This window comes from Ambystoma mexicanum, chromosome 12 (genome assembly GCF_040938575.1).
Source record: "Ambystoma mexicanum isolate Mex_15411 chromosome 12, UKY_AmexF1_1, whole genome shotgun sequence".
Classification (NCBI taxonomy): Eukaryota; Metazoa; Chordata; class Amphibia; order Caudata; family Ambystomatidae; genus Ambystoma; species Ambystoma mexicanum.
In genome coordinates, this window is record NC_090936.1 from 935,190,202 (window position 1) to 935,215,022 (window position 24,821).

The following is a 24,821-nucleotide window of genomic DNA, read 5'->3' on the forward strand; positions in this document are numbered from 1 at the left end:
ATTTATAAAAATGAATTAAAGCGCCCTTGCAGTGATCATATTCCAACCTAATAAAACATGAAAAGGGTGGATAGCACCTACAGTTTTCCATTTCCTGTTCACAAAATATAACAAAGCACTATGGCTTTGGAAAAACTGCAAGAGAACAAAACAGCGTAAATAGGAGTTTCATTTTGGCATCAAGTATCTTATTCAAGACGAGAGAAACATTAATAAACAGGGTCATAAAAACTGCTACCCGAGCAACAAGTTGTGCTTGTTAACACCAGCACTTAATTGGTGAAGAGAGCTGGAAAAAATAAAGAACCTTTGAATGGATGTCGCAAGTAGATGACATGCATTACTTACCGTAAAAGCATTTCCGATGATTGCATCTGCTTAGATTCACATGCTGTGCATATGGTCCGACATCCAGTGGTAACCGCGGAGTATTGCATCTTGTCTTTCGGGGGACCGAAAGGGGACGTCGGCATAGGCGTGTCTGAAACACTATCCCCATCGTGACGTGTGTAGTACCCAAAATCCCTCAGATTGTATTTTTTCTGCCATGAGGGAGCCCAAGGCTATAGTGAGTACATGAAGAGAGAGAGTAGTAAGAAGTCTATGTTCCTTCCACCCCGAGCGGGGAGGCAGGGAGGGCGCATGTGAATCTAAGCAGATACAATCATCAGAAATGCTTTTACGGTAAATAATGCATGTCTTCTGATGCTTGTTAATCTGCTTAGAATCACATGCTGTGCATAGACTAGCGAGCAGTACCCGGAGTTGGAGGTGGGTTGTGAGAAGGAACAGTACAAAAAAGAGGTCTTAGTACTGCTTGTCCCACCTGAGGATCAGACCTAGAACGAGAGTCTAGGCAATAGTGTTTTATAAAGGTGTGTACAGAACTCCAGGTTGCCGCTTTGCAAATGGACTCTAGGGGAACATTTGCAATGAATGCTATGGATGCCCCGAAAGAGTTTTTCGACCCTTGGATTCACAGCCCTAGTCTGAGCGGTTGTGAGTAAAGAATGGGCCAGCCGTCTCTTTACAGAGCTCAAGAGAGGAAAAGACTGGCTTGCCAGAGGCTTGTCAGTAATGTTTTCTGCAAAATCCTGTTCAGGCAATGCCTCAAGAGTGGCAATTTTAAAGAATTCCGCTGCTTTTTTTAACGTGTTGTTGAAAGCCATTTGATCATCCACCGGGGGAGCTTGCCGAACCGGTGTGGATGGGGAAGAGTCGAGGCAAACGATATCAGAATTGTGATTGTCCTGCTGGGGGTCCTCCCAGTTGTCCGTTGCGCCTTGATCTTCCCCATAATTGTCCAGAAAAGAAGTCTCCTCTTCTTCTGTATAGATGTCTCTATACGTGTCCTTCTGGACATCTTCTTGATAATCAACTCGTGTGTGAGGGTTAGGGTCTACCCGAGCTTTTTTCGGCGGAGGTTGATCAGAATCCCCGAAAACCTGCTCTAGCCGATCCATATACCCCTCAAATTGTTCTGTAGTCAACTTGGATGACCCAAATGGACCCAGCTGAGCAGGAACAGGGTCCTCCGCCCTAAGGCGTTCAGAGGATCTCCTCAGGGTGCTTAAGAGGGGTACCTGGCTCTCTTCGTAAGAGTCCTCAGGATCGTCTTCCAAAACCGTGGAAAACCTTTCGGCGGATTGGCCCATAACTGTGGGTGAAACCGGTACTAGGCCCACAGCCGTGGCAATCCTATTGATACTCTTACTGATGGTTACTGAATCTTCGGGGGACAAAGCCTCTGATGATGGCTTCTCGGGTAGAGGTCTACTAGTAGTTTTCGGGCCTGCACGGGCCTTGGAAACCTTGAAACTCGAAGTTTCTTGTTCCGAAACTTCGGCGTGTGTAGTTTGGGGAGTAGCGCCTTTGTTATGTTTATTAAGCCCAGTCGTCATGCGCTGCTGCGGGGAAGGCTTCGGATCAAATCGATCCGATGGCGCTTGCGCCTTCTTCGACGAGGTCGTCGAGAAGGGTGCTTGGGTTGTGCGTTTTGTGCAGTGCGATTGTACGCCCCTGTCACCGGGTGGGGTCCCTGTAGCAAGACCAGAGTCGAGCCTGGAAGGGTCGGGGACGGGCGTGGCAGCTCTAGAATCGTCCGCCTTAAGGTCTACAACGTCCGCGTTAGACGTTTGGTCATCCGATGTACCCCCGTCACTCTCGGCTGGTGTTGCGGCAGGGGAGGGAGGCTCCACGCGTGACATACCGTACGCGGCCCACCGCTTCAACCGGCGCTCCTTAAGGGATTAGGTTTAGGAGTTTAACGCTGAACACCGCTTTAGTGCTCTAGGGGGAGACAAGCATACACGAGGTGTGCTCGTCTTTCCACGGATATCTGACCCTTCACAGAGGGCAGAATCTAAATGGAGTCCTTTCCATAGCAGAACGGAAGGGTGACCAGACCAAAAAGGAAAGAAGTGGAAAAGAGGAAAGACATAGCAGTATGACAAACCCCGAGCCCACTCTCCCTACTGTGTAGGCCGGCCAGAAGGCCCGACCACGTCGAGGTCTGAACACCGGATCTTAGGTGCCGGAAACCACAGCCGTAGACGGTACCCCCGTAGTCTTCGTCGAAGATGTTCTTGATAGGCAAAGTGATTTAACGGGCATTAAACTGACAGTTCGGAAAGATGAACAATGTTTCATGAAGAGCTCTGCTATAGGGCGACCAGTTATCTGGGCGGAAAAAAACAATCTGAGGGACTTCGGCGCGTGAGGGATTTTGGGTACTACACATGTCACGATAGGGATAGTGTTTCAGACACGCCTATGCCGACGTCCTCTTTCGGTCCCCCGAAAGACAAGATGCAATACTCTGCGGTTACCACTGGATGTCGGACCATATGCACAGCATGTGATTCTAAGCAGATTAACAAGCATCAGAAACAAGGATACACCAGCACGGGACAGCATAGCACATTTCTTACTACTTCTACTTCATAGAATTCCTTATAGCATCTTCCGCTCTGCCCTTAAGAATTATCTTCATGTCTTCATTTTTGTTTTCTTGCCTTTTGTTATTGTTTTCAATTTTTGTACCATAAGTGATTCGGTACAGCGCTTTGGCATAAAGCGCTTTATACAGTCAAAATAAAATTTAAAAAAAAAAAAAAAAAAAACACATTTTGAACTTTCCATTAGCCTTCTTTGCAATAATCTTTATGAGAATTCTCTCCAACGACCATACAACATCATGCATTACAGAGATCTACCCTCATTTGCGGTCATTTGAAGGCTGACTGAGCTGAAAAACATTTAGACCCCTGGGGAACAGGTAGAGAGCAAGATAGATGATAGGAAGGACCCAAGTTGGACCTGGGAGGGTCGATCAGAGAGGAAAGAGGTCAGCCAGGCAAGAGCCTGATCAGTGATACCCAGGTTATCACGGAGACGGTTGAGCAGGATGGTATGGTTGAACATGTTGAAGGCAGAAGATGGATCGAGGAGGATGAGGACAGAGGGAATGTTAGAGTCAAGGTTGGAGAGCAGATCTTCATGGATGTTCAGAAGAGCAGTTTCTGTGCTTCTGGCAGCTGTGAAGCCAGACTGGTGGTCATGGAGACAGCCAACATAATTGGAATGAAGGTTAAGCTGAGAGATGGCCAACTTTTCCAGGAGTTTACCGAGAAAGGAAGTAATGGAAATTGGGTGCTAGTTAGCCGGACAAGAAGGATCAGCTGTCAGTTTCTTGAGAAGAGGATGCACAAGGGAGTGCTTCAGAGGAGAGGGGAAGGATCCTGAGGCAAAGGAGTGGTTGCAATAATCAGCAAAGGCCGGCGTGAGGGTGTCATTGTGGTCCTTGATGGTTTTAGAGGAACAGGGATGAACCTGTTTTGATGAGACTTTCATAGATCGGACTTGTCTAGCGGCCTCATCAGGGGAGAAAAGAGGAAAGGACGAGAAGGAGGGTGGGGGTGGCTGAAGGAGGGTCAGCAAGCACAGACAGAGGGGAGAGAAGGGGGAGAGGTGGAGAGTGTGGACAGGATGTCCTGGGTTTTTGAGATAAAGTGAGAGGCAAGGGCATTGCAAAGAGCCTGGCAGGCAACAAGGGGGGGTAGAGACTGCAGCAGGGTTGGCCAGCTCCTTACAGATTTTCAAGAGTTCGGCTAAGTTGATAGATGCCGCAGAGACACAAGCTTGAATGTGGACTCGCTTCTTGGCGAGGACAGAATCTGAATTACCTTTGGAGCAGGCGACAGGCCAGTTTGTCAGAGGATGAACAAGAAGCTCTTTATATCCTCTCAGCCGCCCAACACGTACGTTTAAGCGTAGCTAGGTCCGAGTCATACCAGGAATTGAACTTGGCTTTGGAATTTAAATGGATCCTCATGACAGGGGCAACATCATCAAGAGTATCAGAAATTGAAGAGTAGAGCATAGACAGGGCTGTGTCAGGATGTGAGACAGCCAGAGGTAGGGGGGTAAGGGGGGCAGAGAAGGTGGCGGAGAAAGCCTCAACTGACGCCCGCTTCATGGGCTGGGTGCCTGAAAAAGTAGGTGGCAGTGTTGGGGTTGGCTTGGCTTGGGGGAGAAGAGAGGGAGAGAGAAGAGGAGGGAGTGATCGCTCCAGGAGAGAGGAGTGGTCAGAGGGATGGAGAAGGGGAGGTCAGAGGAGATCAAGGCATCAAGTGTGTGTCCTGCAGAGTGAGTCGGGTCAGAGGGGAGGATGGACAGGGAGTGTGAGTCGCAGGTGTCACAGAAGAGCACAGAGGAGGAACAAGGAGAGTCTAAATGGATATTGAGGTCACTGAGGAGGAGAAGTTGAGTGGTAGAGGCCAGGAGGGGAGGTACGCCCACTCAGAGAAATTAGGTGATTTGACCAGGAGGCGGGTAGATGGTAGCCACAGTAAGAGAATGGGTAGGAGAGAGAGAGAGAGAGAGAGCCTACAGACAAGGCATTCAAAAGAGAGTAGGTCTGAGTGGGAATGATAGAGGCAGGAATCCACTCAGGAAAGATCCGGTCTACCCCACCACCGGACCGGAAGGATCTGGGTGCGGAGATGATATTGTAGCAATCAGGGAGGAGAGTCAAAGCTTGTGACAGAGCTGGCCGTGAAACATGTCTCAGTAAGACCAAGGACAACAAGGGCTAGTTCTTGAAGGAGGTGGCAGATGTCAGAGGAGTGTTTGACAGCAGAGCGAGAGTTGAGAGTGGCAATATAAAGAAGGTCACCAGCCTTAAAGAACTTCCGGGGAGGGGTACAGATCAGAGGTACACCCTGCGGAGGAGAAAGAGCACTAGGAAGGAGGAGGAGAGAGGGCAAGGTAGCCAAGGGGAGGGGGGGAGGAGAGGACAGCAGGAGATGAGGAAATTGATGAGGCGAGGGAAGCGCCTATCAAAGAGGAGGAGATTTGCCTGAGGGCCTTGGACCATGATGGTGCCATTAAGGTAGACATTAATGATGACTTAAGAGGAGTCTAAGGAAGCCATCAGAACTTCCCAGTGAGTGCCACCATTAATAGGAGAGGAGGAGATGGGACAGACCACGGAGATCATGTGAAGAGTCCATAGATCTGGCGAAGGAACGACAAAGAGGATGTCGGTGAGGGTCTGTCTGAAGGAAGTATTGGAGTAGGTGTCGGCGATAGGAAGACCAGGGTTAGAGGCCAAGATATCCTTTTTGAACTTCTTCCTACTGCCCATTTGACCTAATTCTTTTGACCTAATTTGCAGAGGGACCCCCCCGAACCCCACAGTGCCCCCTAATGCGGGGAGAGACCCCCCATGCTCCCCCTGCCCCCCAAACTTCCCCCACCTAAAACTATTCCCTTATTCCACCCCAAAACTAATTAAAATGTACCATTTGACCTACCGAATTAGGTAAAAAAAATGCGGTCAAATGGGAGTAGGTCAAATTGGCATTAGTGGACAATACCTGGAAAGGCGTACCATTTTGGAAGCCAACTGCCCATGGCGGAGCTTCAGATACTTGTAAGTCAGTGTAGACCAGTGTGGCCTCTGACAAACCTTGCCTTCCACAACCAATGCACACTTTTGTTTATGTTTACCTGACTTTTCCAGGCCTTCGACTTAGCACACCAGATATGACCCTGATCTGTGGCGATTCCTCCAGACCAAAGATGTCCAATAAGTCAACTAATCCAGACATGTCATGGAAAACTGCTACTGAGGAGGGGAGGACATGTCAGACAAGGAGGATCTTCCTGGTCCGGGAGAAACCTCCATATGGAAAGGTGCTGCCTGGAATGGGCAAAGAGTATTTAAGGGCTTGCAGAAAAGGGGATGCTTCTTGAACTGGAAGTGCCCAATTCTGTTTTGATGTATGCCCAGCAGTAACAGCTGAAGAGTGGTTTTATAGCCACATTGGGACCACTAAGGTCCACAAGCAGGGGAAGCAGTCTCCACACCAGACAGACCACACCAGACACTGCCATTCAAAACTGGGCAGCGACCATCTGCTGCAAGTATTCTGGTGGCGCTAGAGAAGATTTCTTCCAACCTCACAAGTGTCCTCACATTGTCTGGCCTCAGGTACACGAGACAAGAAGTGTGGGGATCTGTCACGGTTTACTGCAGTGTGGGCTGGACCTACATGCAAAGAAGCTAGTTTGCCCGGGCAAATGACAGGAGGCACTGGCAGGCAGTTTGCAAAAGAAAAGTACAAGCAGAAAAATAAGAAAATAAGTTACTACAAGTCTGCATGCAGCTGATCCGTCAGTGCATAAAAAGTAACCGGCAAGTGTTACTGGGAGGTGGATGCATTTGGATGCCCATCCCGAATGCAAAGGATCTGAATTAAACTCATGTGCAAAAGGATCCATTCCCGTTCCCATGAGACAGACAACTAAGGAGGAAAAGGGACGGAGCATTTGTATAAGTGGGGAAATGATTAACCGTTGATTTAACTACCCAACTGTATGGCTAAAATGGTCAAAAAGTGGTCAGCAAAATATAAGAAAAAGGAGTAGCACAATTTAAAAAGTAACCTTAAATGGCATCACAGATTTGTGATGGTTCAAATAAGACCAGCAGTGACGCATAAGACCACGCCACCAGCAGTCGCCGAACGAGAATTGACAAATAGAATAAGGAGAATAAAGACACTGGAATCGTTTCGTTTTTTTGTTCATGCAGCTGCTATGTTGATTAGCAGAATGTAACAAACACAATAGAGTTAGTTTTGCCACATTATAGGGAGCTAGTTTGTTACACTGTAGGGAGGGTTACGTTGCTTAATATACAGAGGGGGAACCTAGTAAATGGCAGCATGCATAACTAGTTAGGGTACATATGGGAACATTGTACATAGCAAGAGGAGCACCATTTGTTCGAGCAAGGCCCTGCATAGCTCGTAGTTGTCTGTCTCGTGGGAACCAATCAACTCCAAAGTAAACCACCTGGACATTCTCTCGGAGCTGGTTGCATTTTCACAGAGTTGCTGCTGGAAACCGAAACGCCAGGGAGAGGACCACCAGATTGTGTGCGTTGCTTTTAAGTTGGCCAAGAGCTCCAGGAAGATCCTCTGGACTCCCAGGAAGCAGTCCTGTCACCACGACTGAGGCCCAGGAACAGTGAGATCTGCACGGGAACATAAGTCATCTGCTGTACTTTTTCTTCAATACAAAGGTACTGTAAAGTCTGAGAGAACTTATCCCTCATTGTAGAGTTGCTTGCATCTTCTACTACTCACAAGTGTAAACAGCTTGTGGCCCTACATTTGATTCATTTCTTCAAAGACTTCTAAAACATTGTGCAAAGACTTTTCTACCCTATATAAGACTTTTGCCCATCGACTTTGGCCGGTTATACTGAATGCCTCTGCTGAGGGGATCCAAAAGTATTTGCCTGCTTAAGAATATGTGTGGTCTCTTGTTTGTTCCAATAACCTTTTCCTTTTACCAACTTCTAAGAGTATTCTAAATGCAAACAGTAAGATTAATGTTCCCAGCACCCAACTATTGAAGTCACCTCAGGGTGTAGGTTGTGTCTGTGGGCCATCCCAAAAGGGTCTTTATGATTTACAAACTAAGAATGTACAGTTTTGAAGTGTATTTGTGTGTTGCTTTTATATTGCTCCCTTCTGAAGAAGGGTTATTCTAACTGACTGATAAATTAATAATTGTTTATTCAAGAAACCTTTTTGTTCATTTGAATACTTGTCACTGAATTTCCGTGCAACTCCACTACAGCTCACATTGACCCCTCTTAGGATAAGCCTGGCTGCTCAACACGCTAGCAACCTGTGTAGTACAAGCGTATACCAAAGGTTGGGTTCCTACTACCTGTAGGTCAGGGTTGTTGTAGTGCACCCAAAGGGTACTGCATACAAACGTTGCCTAACAGCAGAGAGAAACACAGATGTCATTGCCAGATGCAGGAAGTAACACTGCCAATAATACAACAGCAAGATGAACACAACAACCAAAATGGTAAGAGGTTTATTGCACACATGAAGAACACAGTAGTAGGACGTAAACACTGAAGTAATGGGCCTTTCACACTGGCCCTGCACCACAATAAAGTACATATTTAATTAGATTATGCACCTGCAAGCAGCAATGTGCACCGAGAGGGAGGACATGATGAACTGACCAAGGTAAGTAAACTGGGAGATTGGGGCCCAGCGTGACAGTGAGATGGGTGTAGGTTTGGTAATTTTGCCCAGGGGAAGGTTTCGATCTCTCCCTTCACAAAATGCTACATCCAAGGCTGTGTGAGTAAGAATTGACCAATGGTGAACCGTTCTTTTAACAGTGTTGGCATGTTGTGGTGCCAGCCAATTAAAAGTTGTCCCGATGATGTTCATGAAATGGCGTCTCACACAGTTGGGAGGGTCTGAAGATTAAGTATTGACCCATGACCGCTGTTATCATATGGAATAATTTAGGTCCTTGTATTATGTCAGAATATTTTTTATGAGCATGACAATGTATTGTATCTTGGTTTATAACCCCCGGTGTGACAGGGATTCTTGGAGAACGTGTTGTACCTTCTTCCGGCTGATTTACTTTATGAATAAAGTAAATCAAGCTGGTTTCCACGTGCACTTTAGTCCACTCCTTTTTTTGGATAAGTGAGTGTTTGGGAGCGTGAAATCAGATAATGTTTTATAATTTTTTTTAAATCCCTTAGAAAAGATGCTTCCCATTGATTAGTGTTGGATAAAAATCAGCAAACCAAACATCAAAAGGTTTCTGTAGAAAAACAATACTCTGCATTCATCGGGAAAGGAGTGGGATCTAACAAACGTCACACAAACAGGTGGTGCCAAAAAGCGGATCATAGAACCACACATTTTACTTCTTACAGTTTCACACCCAGAGACCCAAAATAGCATGTTCAATTTTTTTAAATCTTTTGGTACAAAGACAACCAAAATGTGCAGTTCTTGGTGCTCACAAGCGGAGTAAATAGCAGTATGGCAGTCCACTCTATTTGAGTTCTGCCTCTGGTACCAGTCGCTGCTTTCCAACAGAAAACCCCTGTCTCTTATCTACCCTCTCCCCAATCTCCACAGCAGGACATGGGCTAGATAGCAAGGATTGCCACTTGGGCTACGGCACACACTTGAAAGTGCTAGGTGCCCGTAGGACAGACTGGCCAAGGATGACTCCAGGCCACACCCTTGGGCTATGCAGCCATACATGCAAGGGGTCGATTCATTGCAAGGAAGTCAGAGGACCTGGACTCTGCTTCCAAAGAGAGGGGACAAGTAGAGGAATGTGTACTGCATACAATATAAAATAAGCAAGGCCGTAGGAGTGAGATTGTATGATAGAACTTTTGTTTTGCTTTCTTCTAGGAATCTTAAAAATATGAATCGTACTGCTTGGCCATTGCTGACCTGGAGAGAAGTTGATTGGCACACGTAAAAGCCAAAATGATCTATCAGCCAAAACAAACTAGTGCCCGCATGCAGGCTACTGTATAAGTAATACGAGGATTATAAGCATGCCACTTTATGAGGATATACTATAACTATTTTCAGATACAGCAAAATTCCTTCACTTAGAAATTATCATACAGCTGGTGGGAACGCCGTTAACTGCAACGCATTTTATCCTTCGCCGACTTCATTAAAGCTGAAGGTTCCCACATAGGGAACGGTGGGTGACCAGTAGTTCCCAGGATATGTTAAAAAGTCTCACATGACGTAAAAAGTAATCAAATTGAGGTTTGTTAATCTGAGAAGGGCCACAAGGTGGAAATAATTTAACACACTGAATTGAAACTCCAAATTAACTGCAATCACTGGTCCTCACCTTCACATAAGCATTGCTGTGTTGAAACTGGATGCACTGTACGGATGTTTTGTGAGCACCAACAGTTTTAACAGGGGAAGTCAACATTCTCAAATCGTACTGGTAAATCTTTCCACGTGACGAACCAACTATTAGACTGAGTCCATCTGGCATCATTTCTGCAGCAGTCAACGGCGATTCAGTGACTGCAGCTTTTATCATCCTTTATGCAATAAAAAAAAAAAAAAACACATCACTGCATTATAAACATATTTATAGAAATATGTGGCACGATACAATAAGTTGTAAGAAAAGTACACTAAGAAACCTATACGATCAGTTAAAGCAGATAGTAAAAATACACTTAAAATATATGAGCAGGTTTGATTATTTCCACAAGTGTACTAGAAAAACTCTTGACCATACGGAGATACTTTAAGTTACATGAAAGCAACAATTCTATTCTAGCAACATTTGACCTTCATGGACCCTAGCTGAATGAGTCAACAGTTGACGTGGGTGCAATACACAGCACACATACCCTCACCTTATCCCTTAAAGTAATATAATATGGGCCTGTTCAATCAATATGTTTGACTCACCATGAATTCCCAAAGTGAACTTCGAAATCAATCACAGAAGAAAATAGATACTGGTGTTTAAGGAATAGCAATATATACGCATCAAAACAATATTTATCACAACTGATCACTGTTAGCATCTGAACTACCGAGAGTGCTTGTAGCAGTAGTTGTGTGAAACAGGTCATTTTTCAGGCTACACCAAAAGACAAAATATGAAAATATTCTACAGCAATATTTCGAGGCAGGCGCCTGTGCGTGCAAAATTTCAGAATTGTAAGTTTACTCAGATTGCATTTTGAACAGCTTTTAACATGGGGGTTTTCCCCATAGGAAACAAAAATATTTTTTCTACCTAAATACCTGAATGTTGCCTGCATCGATTTTCCCAATGTTTTGCAGTTGCCGAGATTTCATCAGGAATTGAGGAACAAATGAAACATTTGAAAATCGACTCCACTAATTGAGATATTGACTATTTAAGATGTATTTATATATGACGCATGTGCAAAGACAACTACGTTTGACTAAAAAAATACCAAGTACAAACTACACGCCAACCATATGCACCGTAAACAAGCCAACCATATGCACAGCAGCCAGTATCCGTTCTGAATCTATGCAATCACACCACTGCATACACATCACAACATAAGCAAGGAAATACATAATTCAAGCAATATAACCACAAAACATACACTCACCCCCCACTACGTACATATTACATACACTAAAGGAAAAAAATAACAAAAAGCAATAACTATGCTATATACACAAAACAAAAGTAAAGCAGCCCATTACTACAATATATTACGTAGGCCGAGATAGACAGATTATATAGATATGATACATTACTCACCGTAATCGTATTTCTGATGCTTGTATCTGGTTAGATTCACATGCTGTGCATAGGCCGACATCTAGTGGAAGCTGCAGAGTATTAGAGTTTGTTTTTTGAAACTCAAAAAGGGCCATCGAACTAGGGCATGCCAGTAATACTACCCCTAGTGTGACGTCCACTGTACCCATGATCCCTCACGCATGTAGGGATCTCAGATTGTATTTTTTCTGACATGAGGAGTAGCTCGAGTACAGAGTATCCAAGCAGATAGATAGCTAAGACTACAAGCATCCATGCGCCTTCTCTCAGAGGGGAGGAAGAGCAGGCGCATGTGAATCTAAGCAGATACAAGCATCAGAAATACGATTACGGTGCGTAATGTATCCCTTCTGAGGCTTTTGGAATCTGCTTAGATCACAAGCAGTGCATAGATTAGCGAGCAGTGTTAGAAGGAGGTGGGATGTGAGAAGGGTCATGAGCGAACACATGTCTTAGAACCGATTGTCCCACTTGAGTATTTGTCTTGGAATGAGTGTCAATGCAGTAGTGCCGAGTAAAAGTGTGAATAGAGCTCCATGTAGCTGCTTTGCAAATGGTGTCAAAGGGTACATTTGCAATGAAAGCCAGAGTGGCCCCAGTACCTCTAGTGGAGTGGGCCCTTGGCGTAAAAGGCCGTGTCTTTTCTGAAGGGGAGTAGCACAGCTGGATACATCAGACTATCCATTTAGAGATGGCACCTTTAGAGACGCGATCTCCTTCTCTGCCTGTAGCTACGGAAACGAACAGTTGATCTGTTTTTCTTAGCGGTCTGGTCTTGTCTATGTAGTAGAGGACCGCTCTCCTCACATCTAAAGTGTGTAGTTTCACCTCCGCAGAGCTTTTGGGTTCTTGGAAAAAGGCCGGTAGCTCAATGGACTGGTTAACATGGAATTTGGAAATAAACTTGGGTGAGTTCGTAAAACCAGTTTATCCTTATGTGTAGTAAAGAAAGGATCCTGCACTGACAAAGCCTGAATTTCACTGACCCTTCTTATGGTTGTAATGGCTACTAAGAAGTCAGTCTTGTAAGTCAGGTGTTTGAGACAAGCTTTATGCCTGGGTTCAAAGGGAGGCCCCATGAGTTTAGCAAGCACCACATTAAGGGCCCACCCTGGTGGTGGGTTAGAAATTGGAGGGTGGAGTGTCTTCACCCCTTCCATAAAGGCTTTGACAACTGGTACTTTCCACCATGACACCTTGCTATGGGAGGTGGCGTAGGCTGACAGCACCGCCAAGTGTACCTTAAGTGAATTAAATACCAACCCTGCGTCCAGTAAGTGGAGCATGTAGGTGACAATATTGGAAGGAGTGCAATCAACTGGGTTGATTTGTTTATTCTAGCACCAAACAACAAATCTTTTCCACTTATCAAAGTAACAGTGCCTTGTGTTAGGTTTTCTTGATTCTTTTAAGATATCCATACATCTCTGTGGTAAATTAAGATGGCCAAACTATGACTTCAGGAGCAATGCTGCCAAGTTCATAGAGTTGGGTTGAGGATGCACTGTTTGTCCTGCGTGCTGGGAGAGTAAGTTGCACCAGCATGGGAGTCTGATGGGTTCGCACACCAACAGTTTGCGCAGGTGCGGGAACCACGGTTGTCTCGCCGACATAGGAGCAACTAGGATGAGTGTCATCGATTCCCTGTGTATCTTGTGACCACTTTCCTGACTAGAGGGGTTGGTGGAAAAGCGTAGGCAAACATCCCTGACCAGTTCATCCATGGAGAGTTCCCCCCTGGAGCCTGGCTGGGGGAACCTGGATGCGAATCCTGGGCATTGACTGTTTTCGCTTGTGGCGAATAGGTCTATAGTTGGGAAACCCCACTGAGAGAAGTGGTCTCCTACGACTTCTTTGTGTAGACACCATTCGTGTTCTTCTGGGAGGTGATCTCTGCTCAAAGCGTCCGCTAGTGAATTGAGATCCCCTGGAACATGTTGAGACGACAGGTAAATGTTCCGTCTGAGTGCCCATATCCAAATTTTCTGGGCAAGCTTGGACAGATTTGGCAAACAAGTGCCCCCCCTGTTTAAGTAAAACATTGCTGTTGTGCTGACTGTTAGGATCTGCACTGACAGGTTGATTAGGTGGGGTTCGAACGCCCGACGCGCTCTGAAAACTGCCAGAAGTTCTAGCAGGTTGATATGATTCTGAGCCACTGTGTGAGACCAGAGACCTTGAGGTGTGTGGTGAAGGAGGTGTGCTCCCGACCCGGACAGGGACGCGTCTGTTGTGACTATGGCCTGTATTTCTGGATCGTAAAAGGGTTTCCCCTGTGAAAGATTCTCTCTTGTCCACCAGCGAAGACTCTGTACTAGATCGTCCCACTGACCACTTGCCGGAGACCACTGTTTCGCCAACCATTCCTGCATGGGACTCATGCGCAGGCGCGCATGGGGAACCAGGTAAATGCATTATGCCATCATGCCTAGTAAACACATCGCTTTGCGCACTCTTATCTGGCAACCGGACTGATTGAGGAATTTGCAGTAACATATTCCAAATTCTTTCCTCTGATGGAAAGGCCAACCCCTCTCTGGTGTCTAGGACAGCTCCTAGGAACTGTTTGGAGGTGCTTGGCACCAGGCTTGATTTTTTCTCATTTATTGAGAAGCCCAACTGAGAGAGGTCGATTGTTGTTTGAATGTTGAATCTGCAAATTAGGGGGGGGGTTTCCCCTGTGATGAGCCAGTCGTCCAGGTAAGGGTATACTGGGATTGCCTCCCTGCGTAGGTGTGCCGCCACCACTGCCAGTACCTTGGTGAATACCCTTGGAGCCGAGGCTATACCGAAGGGCAGCACCTTGAACTGCTAGTGCTGACTGTCCAATATGAAAATAGGCATCTTTCATGTCCAATGTTGCCATGTAATTTCCCTTCTTTAGGAGGGGGGGGGGGGATTACCTCTTGGAGCGTAGTCATGTGAAATATTTGGGGCTTGACATACTTGCAGGGCGTAAGTCTAATACTGGGCGCATTGTCAAATCTTTTTTGGTACAAGGAAGTTGAATAAATACCCTTGTTTACCTGGTTGCCCGGGATGAGTTCTATCGCGTCCTTTGCGAGAAGATTGACGATTTCCTCGAGGAGGATCTTCTGGTGGTCCAGGGAGTGAATTTTTTGTCGCGGAGGGTGGTTGCGGGGCGCTCCAGCAGTTCGATGCAGTATCCCGCGGACACTGTGGACAGCACCCATCTGTCCGAGGTGATCCCTTCCCATGCTTGGGTGAAGTCGGAAATGCGCCCCCCTACTGGGGATGCATGGGAAGGGACCCTGAGCAGAGCGTCACTGTTTGCTGGGAGGCGTACCGCCTCTGCCTGGGCTGCCTCTCCCTCTACCACGGCTCCTCTTGTTACCTCTACTGTAACTTTGGGTACCTTGCTGGTTGTTACCCCACGATGTACCCTGCCCCTGTGAGAAATTGAAACCCCTCTGGGAATTTTGAAATTTTATTCCCTCTCTGGTTCGTGGGTTTGTTAGTCAATTGTCCCAGGGATTTTAGGGTATCGTATTCATCTTTGGCAGTTTTGAGTGCCTCCTCTACTGCTTTGCCAAACAAGACATTTGGTTCCACCGGCATGTTGATAAGAGTAGCCTGGGTTTCGGGTTTAAACCCTGCCTGTCTGAGCCGAGCGTGTCTCTGCGATGAGACGGCCTGCATTATCTGCAGCGTTAAAGGTCGTTTTAGAAATGCACCCAGACACCGATCTACCCTCGGACGCAATTTGGGCTAACTGGCCCTTTAGTGGTTCAGGTGCGGAGGCGATAAGGGCAGCTACCTGCTCCCACTGGTGGCAATTATAGCTTGCCAGCAGAGTGGTGGTATTGGCGATTTTTGCCTGGTAAGCGGAAGTGTAGGCCACTTTTCTTCCCAACCCATAAATCCTCTTACTCTGCTTATCTGGGGGAGCTCTCTTTCTGGTGGTAGTGACTACCAACGAGTCGGGCTTAAGCTGGCCCCTTATATAAAGTGGGTCTGACTGGGCGGCCCTGAATCATTTTTCAATTCTGGGGTTGACAGCTTTAGTGAGATTAGGGTTGAGGAGGGAAGGGTCAATTCTGCGTTGAATGGATTTGAGAATTGGTATGGCTTGGGCAATGGTTTTTTTTTTCATCCCCCCCCCCATCATTTCCTCTGAAAAGTCTCTTTCCTCTTGAGCCCCTTGAGTGTCTAAGTGAAAGTGCTCTGCAGCTCTAAGTAACACCTCATTTAGTAGAGGCTGATTATCCACAGGTGAGTCAGTGACTGGTGGGTCTTTGTTAACAGGCGAGTCTAGATGATGATCCTCCTCCTCCTCCATAACCGACTCCCGCTTGGTCGTCCAGCATTTGTATGTCTGGGTCATCAGCATACTGGTGGTAGGGTTGAATAGAGAATGGGTCTGAAATCAGACCTTGAGCTGGACTTTCATTACAAGGTCTTTTACTCGGAGGCTGAGGGTCCCTGGATCCTGAAGGAGTGGAGTTGTCAGGGGTGCTCTGATAGCTCAGAAAATGATCTGAGTTTTTGGCATAGAAATTAGCCAAAGACGACATTCTTGGCATCACCCTGTCGATATCCTCAGAGCTCCATTCCCTGGAACTGGGGATGAACACCTCTTGCTGAGGTTCCTCTACTGTTCCTACGTCCTGTGGGACAACTTTAGGTCTAGTGGCCGAGACATGGGTAGTGGACTTCTCTTTGTCTGAAGATTTATGTTTGTCCTTCTGGGCCTGGGGTACAGAAGCTATGTCTGAGGACCTCTTCTGCTGTTTGTCTCCTTTACCCTGGGTAGAGGAGCGTTTCCCTGATGGCTTGACCTTCTCAGAATCTTTCGACACCTGCCGCCGAGATTCGGGGGTGTGTAGGCTAGTCTCTGTATCTTTAGAGCGAGAACGTCGAGACTCAGTGGCAGACGTGGAACGAACTGCCGGAGCCGACACTAGGCGTGCAGCTTGGGGGTGGAGGTCGGATTAGTCTTCTGACGACCATACCCCCGTGACTTTGGGGAGCGAGGCACTCTTGGCAACTTTAGACGGTTGCCGTGTGTCGTGAGGCGATCTCGACCTGGAACACTCCGAGGACACAGATTCTGTGGACCGCTCTCTAAGTGCCTCCTTTTTTCAAGAACTCTACACGCGTGTCGAATCTCAGGTGGAATTAGTGCGTTTAGGTGTAGTAGTATGGGTAGCGCTCGTGTCGCCGGGTGTTTTCCCCATAACTGTCCCACCGGACAACCCTCCGAGGTCAGGTACTAGCGCTTGGGTGTCTTTCACCGCCCCTGTGCCCTCTCCGTCCGAAACGGCGGCATTGCTGCCATCACTGAAGGAACCCACTGCTTCCATGGCCTCGAGCTGCCTGGTGTGATGAGCCCAACGTTTAGTGGAGCAGTCCTTTAGTGTTTTAGCCTTAAAGAGTTTACACGCTCTGCAGTTAGCTTCAGGGTGGTCCCTAGGCAGACAGAGATTACAAACGGTATGTTTGTCAACCCTAAGGAAACTTGCGGTTGCACTTGGGGAAAAATTTAAATGGAGTACTCTCCATATGTTACCCAATGGCAGCGGGCGAGTTTATGTAGGAAATAAAGTGAGAGCGATTATGTCCACACCCCACTCTCCCTACTTGCAGGGCCAAGGCCAGACGCCTTCCGAGGACCAAAGTCCGTTGTGCAGTCTCAACGGTTGTTCGTTCTTCAGACCAGCGTTGATCTTCGATGTCCGACATGGGATTGGAAGAACGGGGATTTTAGATTAATTATAAGCAAAAGGCTGAAAGCCAGGGAACTCTGCACAATGTTTGACAAGTATGGCGGAAAAAACAATCTGAGGGTCCTACACGCGTGAGGGATCATGGGTACAGTGGACGTCACACTAGGGATAGTATTACTGGCACGGTCGACGCCCATTTACGAGTTTCGAAAAACAAACTAATACTCTGCAGCTTCCACTAGATGTCGGCCTATGCACAGCATGTTATCTAAGCAGATTCCACAAGCCTCAGAGAGAGAGAATATATATATATATATATATATATATATATATACACACACACATATACATACATACATATACACACAATACATTTTTCTATGATTAGCACTTTCATACTGTTAGGACAGATTTCTCTTTTGGCAACTTTCCCTACATATTTCTATGGACCACTAAACATTTTGCTTTTATTTTTGAACCTGTACTGACTTTTTACAGGGAAGTGAGGACTTCAGCTTCACTCCCCTGTCGCCCTGCTCATTTTGTTATGGGGAAACTGATGAGTCCCTTCAGGCTATCAGTACTGGGAAACCATGTTTCCCGTTTGTTATTTTACTTTTAGGGTAACTTTTTAAAACTTTACACCGCATCTTAAAAAGGTATCCCCATTGCACTGCATTGTACCATCCTAGTCTTTTACACTTGGAATTTTTGGTTTCTTTTTATATGTGCCTAAAGATGAGCCGGTGGCAGCAATTATATTTTTTGTGTTCCATCTAGTGTGTACATTCGTGTTTACCACGTATGGCTGTTGAATATTGCTAGTGCCCTAAAACGGCCACACTACAACATTTGCTCTTGTTCTTTGGCCATATTGTTGTTGCCTTCTTCCAGCCTTGGGAGGTCAGGAAATCTTGCTGCTGTGCGTTCCTCAGGAAGGGGGTGGGACTGTATGGACCCAATCAACATCTGTGGAGCCTGAGGGTGTGGGGCATGAGTGGTCCCTGTTTGGACAACTGCTGGGTATCTGAATTATGCAGATCCTTGCAACTAGTGGCCTTGGACTTGCTTTCAGCCAAGATTTTGGATAAGAAGAGTACTCCTGCAGCCATTTCTTCAGATCAGCACTGGAGCCAAGTATCCTCTGTAGAAGAACAGCTGACTGAAGATTCGAAGATGGACCCCCCCCAAACCCCCTGAAAAGAGGCCGTTGCTGGAAATCGCCTTCCCTAGTCTTGCAAATTATCCTGAAGAGATCTGCTTCGGTGCTGCCTGCATTTCTCCATCGCAAAGTGTTGCACTGAGCTCCTGGAACCTGACCAGGAGAATCCTGGCACCTGCAGCTCCAGGGCACCACTCACTGGAACCAATGGCAGGAAAACCTACCTGCAACAGCCCCAGTCAACAAATCTAGTACTCTGGGATGGGGGGAATTATTGTTGTGTGCTACACTGTGTGGACCCCCGACCCCACTCACACTACTGAGAACAGCCTTGACTGCTCTCCTGTTCACTATAACGAGGGTGGCCTCCTAAAATCTGTCCATGAGGCCAGATTATAGAAATTCATCTGAAAACCCATTCAAATTTTATGTGCTGCCAAGCATGAAAATAAAATGTTTGTTCCTGAAAACAATCCTGCTAGGCGTCCAAAGTCAGTTTTCATTTCAAAACATTCAGTTCTTCGATATCCCAAATCATTGCCTCCGGCGTGTATCAAAATTATATCTGGCATTTTGCCTCAGTTATAAAACACAATAAGTTTCTCAATTACGTCTTTCCATTTTCTGCCGCGATTGCCATTCCACATTTCCGAATAGTAGGGGAGTCAGCAATCATCTTACATAATGTTTGAGCCAGAAAATCCAGGAGTCTCAATCATCAACAGTGTTTCCCTAAATAATATAATACATAAAACATATTTCACACTCTTACATATTAACACTTTTACAACACTTACTTGTTCCTGCACCAAACACCCTTATGTACACGCTTTCAATCACCATACGTACGTAGAAAAATACATTTACAAGTGTATTGGTTAATGAAAAATACATATATAATATACATATGTGCATACAAAATGTAAACTACAAGTGCGTAGCAAAAGTATAATATGCACCATTTGCTATACAAACACTAGGTGTATGCATACTGTAATAGCGGTGCACCACTGGAATCACGCTGCACCACTACTCATATGCACACATGCGTTATGCACAATACACTTATGTTGCGGACGCACACAATTATTTACTTACAAAAATTTGAAAACATAGTATACATTAAAATATAAACAAGTACAAATAATCCATACACACTCCCATTTGCTTATGCACTTACCCAGTGTTCCATATTCTAAAAACTGCAATGTCAACTTCTTTGCAAAACAAATTACTACCGACCACTTTTTCATTACCAGGCCCATGTGATAATTACTAACAGTGCATGCGTAATGCAAACCATTTCTATGTTGCTATATGTGAGGGGTCAGAAATGAGAGGCAGACAGTTGTAATATTGTCATTGTCAGACATTTTTATTAAACCAAACTGGGTTGGATAAACACCTCTCTAACCCTATCCTAAAGAAGAGTTTACCTGCCTAGGGAACAAACTGGAGATCAATCTATGTCCAGTCGTTAGTAACTTAAAAACTGTCCTTGTGTCCAAAAACATTGTAATCTGAGCCTCACATTAGAAATAAACAACTAAGGGTGCAAGGAAATGTCTCTGACTTAGGTTTAGTAAAAAAGTGTTCATGATGAAAATGAAAACATAAGTCCAACAAAAAGTGTTTTCCAAGGAGAAACGCCAGAGTTCCGAGGAAGATTCTCTTCCCTTAGTGTTTCCTTAGTTTCACAAAAGTATTCCTTTGGTCCTTTATACTAGATTCAGAAAGTTCCTGTTCAAACAATACATTCCACAACATCAAACACTTCCTTGGTTTCTTTGTACTGGATTCCCAAAATTCTTATTCATATAATAAATTCCCAGATAAGCTTTATTTAATATTGCTTGTAACTTTGACCGATTGCCTGGTGCACTCCTTTACCAGGAATCTTATTGTGAACTTTTCAGATCTCCTGGTATACTCTAGGTATCTTACCACAGTGTTACAAATCTTTGTACAACTCAAGTGCCTGGTGTATCCATCTACCAGGACTTTTCATGTGCTTCTCAAATTCCCTAGTATACATCTATGCCAGGTATTTTACAACATGGTTAAACTTTCCTCTACAACTTTGGTGGATCTCCCGGTATACTCCCCTGACAGGAATCCTGCTCTGGGGTCTTGTAGATCCCCTGGTATACTTCCCTGCCAGGTATCTGTCCCCAAATGTCAACTGCCTGGTGTATTCCTTTACCAGGACTTCTTATTTGTTTCACTGTATTTCACAAGGTCACAGCTGCATTAACTGTTGTGTTTCAATAGGCTTAGAGTAACACTTGCTCCAGCTTTCCCTCACATTGACATCTCAAATATAGATATTGGTTCAGGTTTTGTTGCTGCGCTTTATCTCGTCAGTATTCGAATATTCTTTCTTTTGGGAATTGGTTTAACACTGGGTTTTTTCTGTGGTTAAAACGCCTTTGAGCATCGTCCATAAAGGCAATCTTACATGATTCATCCACTGAATTGCATGAGTGTCGGTACGGCCCAGGGTCCACAGCAGAGTGTCTCAGACTTATGACTTGCCACTGTGGTGAAGCTTCCTCCCTGCGACAGCTTCGTACACAATGCATTTTGGCAGTAAAACTTTCAATACAATCTGATAATCAGATTTACAATTGGGTTTTGATAAACATATATTGGAATCCCCTGCATTCCAATGTAGAAGCCTTTCTGGGACAATTAAATTAGATACGAGCATAAGCGCCTCTCTGGATGACAGGTTGGATGAGGTCATAATAGCTGGTTATTTAAACTCAACATGCCTTAATAAAAGAGAAATCTGAGGAAACTTGTGGTACAAGTAAATTGAGCAATATAAACTGAGATGAAGGGGAAAAATTCCTACGAAGTTTGGCCATGCAAAATTTGATCGGAAATATACATAGGGACTAGGGACATCCCGAAAAGGGATACCTGGAAAAACACTCACTCCATGTGCATCAACTACATATTTGTGGCCAATACAATTTATGAGATTAGTCAAGAATTAGAATTTCAGCATACTGATTTTAATGATCAGAACATGCTGACATTGATAATAACCCACTCTTCGAAGCGAAATGTAGTCCCAGAATTGATACACTTAGGAGTGAATACAAAGAAAAATTCAATTGGGTGATAAGAAAGTACCATAGAAGACTTTTAAAAAATAAAAATACCTTAAACAGATTCCACCATGTACAAGATAAAAATAAAAAGCGTTGGTGGCAAACATTTCCCTTTATCCATCCATAAGGAAATAAAGCTCCAGTCTTCACAAGCGAAAAGGTATACAGGTAAAAGTAACTTTGATAAGGAAATCTGTGACAAGGAAAAAACTGAAACAAAAGGCTGATCATTAGGGAATATAGGGATTTAGATGTCAGGTTTGTTAGAATCCAGCAGCTAAAACAGACCTATATAAAATTGGCACAAACGACATAAATACAGTCGTAGTCAAAAAGATGGGGAACAAATGCTTGCTGTTGTACTAAAGAAGCAATCTTCTAACGTTTGGTAACTAATGAGATAATTTGGTACTGGGCAAGAACTTCAGAATCCTATACCTGGGAGAAATATTATTCTGAGGTATATAATCAGCCAGTGATGTCAATAGATGGTATAGATACCAAAAGACACTGCAATATATATTTTGCTATAGAGGACATTTTAATAATCAACAAAAAAACTCCAACCTCAGAGTCCTGGGTCCGAATGGCCTTAGTAACTTGGTATTAATTTCAGAAGCTTATTAATAAAGAAATTAATTTTCGATAGTTGGATTCTGGCAAACATAATTCCAATTATTTATACAAAACGTAAATAGGGAATCTCCAGGTAATTGTAAGCCAACTGCGTTATTAGATGCTGATGAAGATTTTTGCCACACTCATTTTAAGGAAATTGGAGAAATGGCCAGCTGATAACAGCCTCCTTTCCAATTACCAAACAGGTTTTAGGAAGGGAGTTGGGACTACTTTGAATGGTTTCCTGATGGACCACCTTGTGAACATTTCCTGGACATAAAATGCCCCCCCCCCACACTTCGCATAGCCTGTATAGATATGTCAGTGACTTTTCAAAGTCAAATCGGACAAAACTGTGGCAAAAATTACAAGAATAGCAACTACTGGTAGGACTATTGGAGCGATAGATGGAAATCCATAGTAAAACTGAAATACGTTTGAGGTTGGATTTACAGAGCGCAGTGGCCAAGGACATTCCCACCTCTAAGGGGCAGAGGCAGTGATGTATGCTTGCGCCCTTCTTATTCAAACTTATACATATCAATTATAGGGAAATATTTGGATTGGGCTGATTTTGTATCGGCCAAATTAGGGTCAAAAAAATGTGTTGGAATGTATACTGATGAGGTTATCCTTACCCACATTGGACTGCAAGGTTAATTGAGGCCTTCAGGAGGTTTACAAAAGACTCCATGTACCAATGCCAACAAAACCAAAAGTTATGCATTTCACTAAAATGATGCAGAAAAAAAATTGAATTTACATTGAAATTAGGAAAGACTCGACTCACTGTAGAGTAAGGTATCTGGGGCTCAGACCAAGAGCCTATCCAAATAGAAGCGCACATGTGATGACAATGATATCACATGGCATTTATAACGCGCCAATACACAAGTGTTTCGAGTCGCGATGGGGCAAGGGAGGGGGACAGAGGGAGGATAGAGACAACGATCTTACTAGGCCAAGTGACATTGGATCGCGCAAGTGCAGGGGAGAGGGGGAGAAGTGCTGTGCTTTACAAGGGATCAAACAAATAACTAGTAGAGCGGCTAGCAGATGGCAAGTGCAAGGTTAAGTGCAGACAGCGGGTGTCCAATAAGTGCAGGTAAAGGGGCTGTAGGGTTGCAGATACAGACCAAAGTGCAAGGGTTGCCAGGAAGCAGTGCGTTTGTGCAACTGGGCGGGCAGGGACCTGGGCCCGAAAGCAGAGGGTAGCCAGGTAACCAGTGCAGTATCAGAAAGGAGATCTGGGGAGAGGAAGAGAGAAGGCAGAAGCAAAGAGGAAGGTCTTGAGGTGCTTCTGGAACCAGAGATGGTTCTCCTCAAGTTTCAGCGAGGCAGGAAGGCTGTTCCAGTGGGAGGCCCAGGCCGAAGAGCGAGATCGACCACAACTCGTTGCTTGGAGAAGCAACTAATCCTGAGGGAGCTGGGGGTGGAGGAGCCAAGAGCTCTAGTAGGAAGATATTGCTGAAGAGAGAGTTGGAGGTATTGAGGACCCAGGCCCCAGAAGGCCTTGTGGACAATGCAGAGGGTCTTGAACTTGATCCTTGCAGCCACTGGGAGCCAGTGAAGAGATTTCAGTGCTAGAGGGATACGATCCCTGGGCTTGAGGCCAAGGACAAGTCTCACAGTCCTGTTCTGGATTAGTTGCAAAGGACCAAGAATAGAAGCAGGTAGATTTAGGAAGAGGCTGTTGCAGTAGTCCAGCCTAGACAGAACCAGAGCTCTAAAGACAGTGAGCTTTTGGGGGAAGGAGAGGAAAGGAAGAATACCTCAGTGGAGGTGCAGTTGGTAGTTTGACTTCTTAGAGATGTCAGAGATGCGAGGAGAAAAGGAGCGTGTGGAGTCGAAGATGACCCTGAGGTTCTTAGCCCCACAGGTTGGGGCACGAAGGGGGCTAGGAAAGGAGGGTGCAGGTGTGCCGATGAGGAGGACCTCCGTTTTACAGGCATTAAGACAGATCTTTGGCGGCACACCACTCCTAGATAGACAGTCGGAGATTAGAGAGGGAGAAGAGGTGGCAGAGGGGAGCCTGAAAATGGGCTGAGTGTCATCCGCATAGCACTGAAAGTTGGAGCAAAGCGGCAATGTGGTGGGCGAGAGGTGCCAGGTATTGGTTAAAAAGCCAGGGAGAGAGGTTACACCCCTGGGGAACACCACAGGTAGAGAGTGAGATAGAGGAATTAAGCAATTGAGGAAAAGGCTAAAAGCAATGTCAGTCATATGAAGCGCACAAACACCAAATATGGTAGATTCCCTCGCTTGCCTATGATCGAATTTGATAAAAGTAAAGTAATTTCAGCTTTGACATATGGTATGAAGATAAATCATCAGTCAATGAATACTGATTTTAACAAAATAGAAGGAAACATTTGGAGAGGAGTATTATTGCCAGATTGTGTCATTAGACATGAATTACCATTAATCTTGATTAAAGGCTGGTATTTATGGAAGAAGAACAAGTTACTTATCCGTGGTAACGTTCTTTCGATTGAGAATATCTTTGCAGCTGCTTCTAAAAAAATTGACAGAGGGTGCTGTGTGCTGTCTCGCTGAGTCTATGTCCCT

At 45.2% G+C, this 24,821-nt stretch overlaps 1 protein-coding gene across 1 annotated transcript in view; it reads right to left on the reverse strand.

The window, feature by feature from the left end:
- Positions 1-24,821, reverse strand: part of NEDD1 (NEDD1 gamma-tubulin ring complex targeting factor) — a 551,712-nt gene that overhangs the window by 400,445 nt on the left and 126,446 nt on the right. The window contains exon 7 of the mRNA XM_069629423.1: positions 10,228-10,429. Coding sequence (XP_069485524.1) covers positions 10,228-10,429 — 202 coding nt within the window. The remainder of the gene's footprint in view (positions 1-10,227; positions 10,430-24,821) is intronic.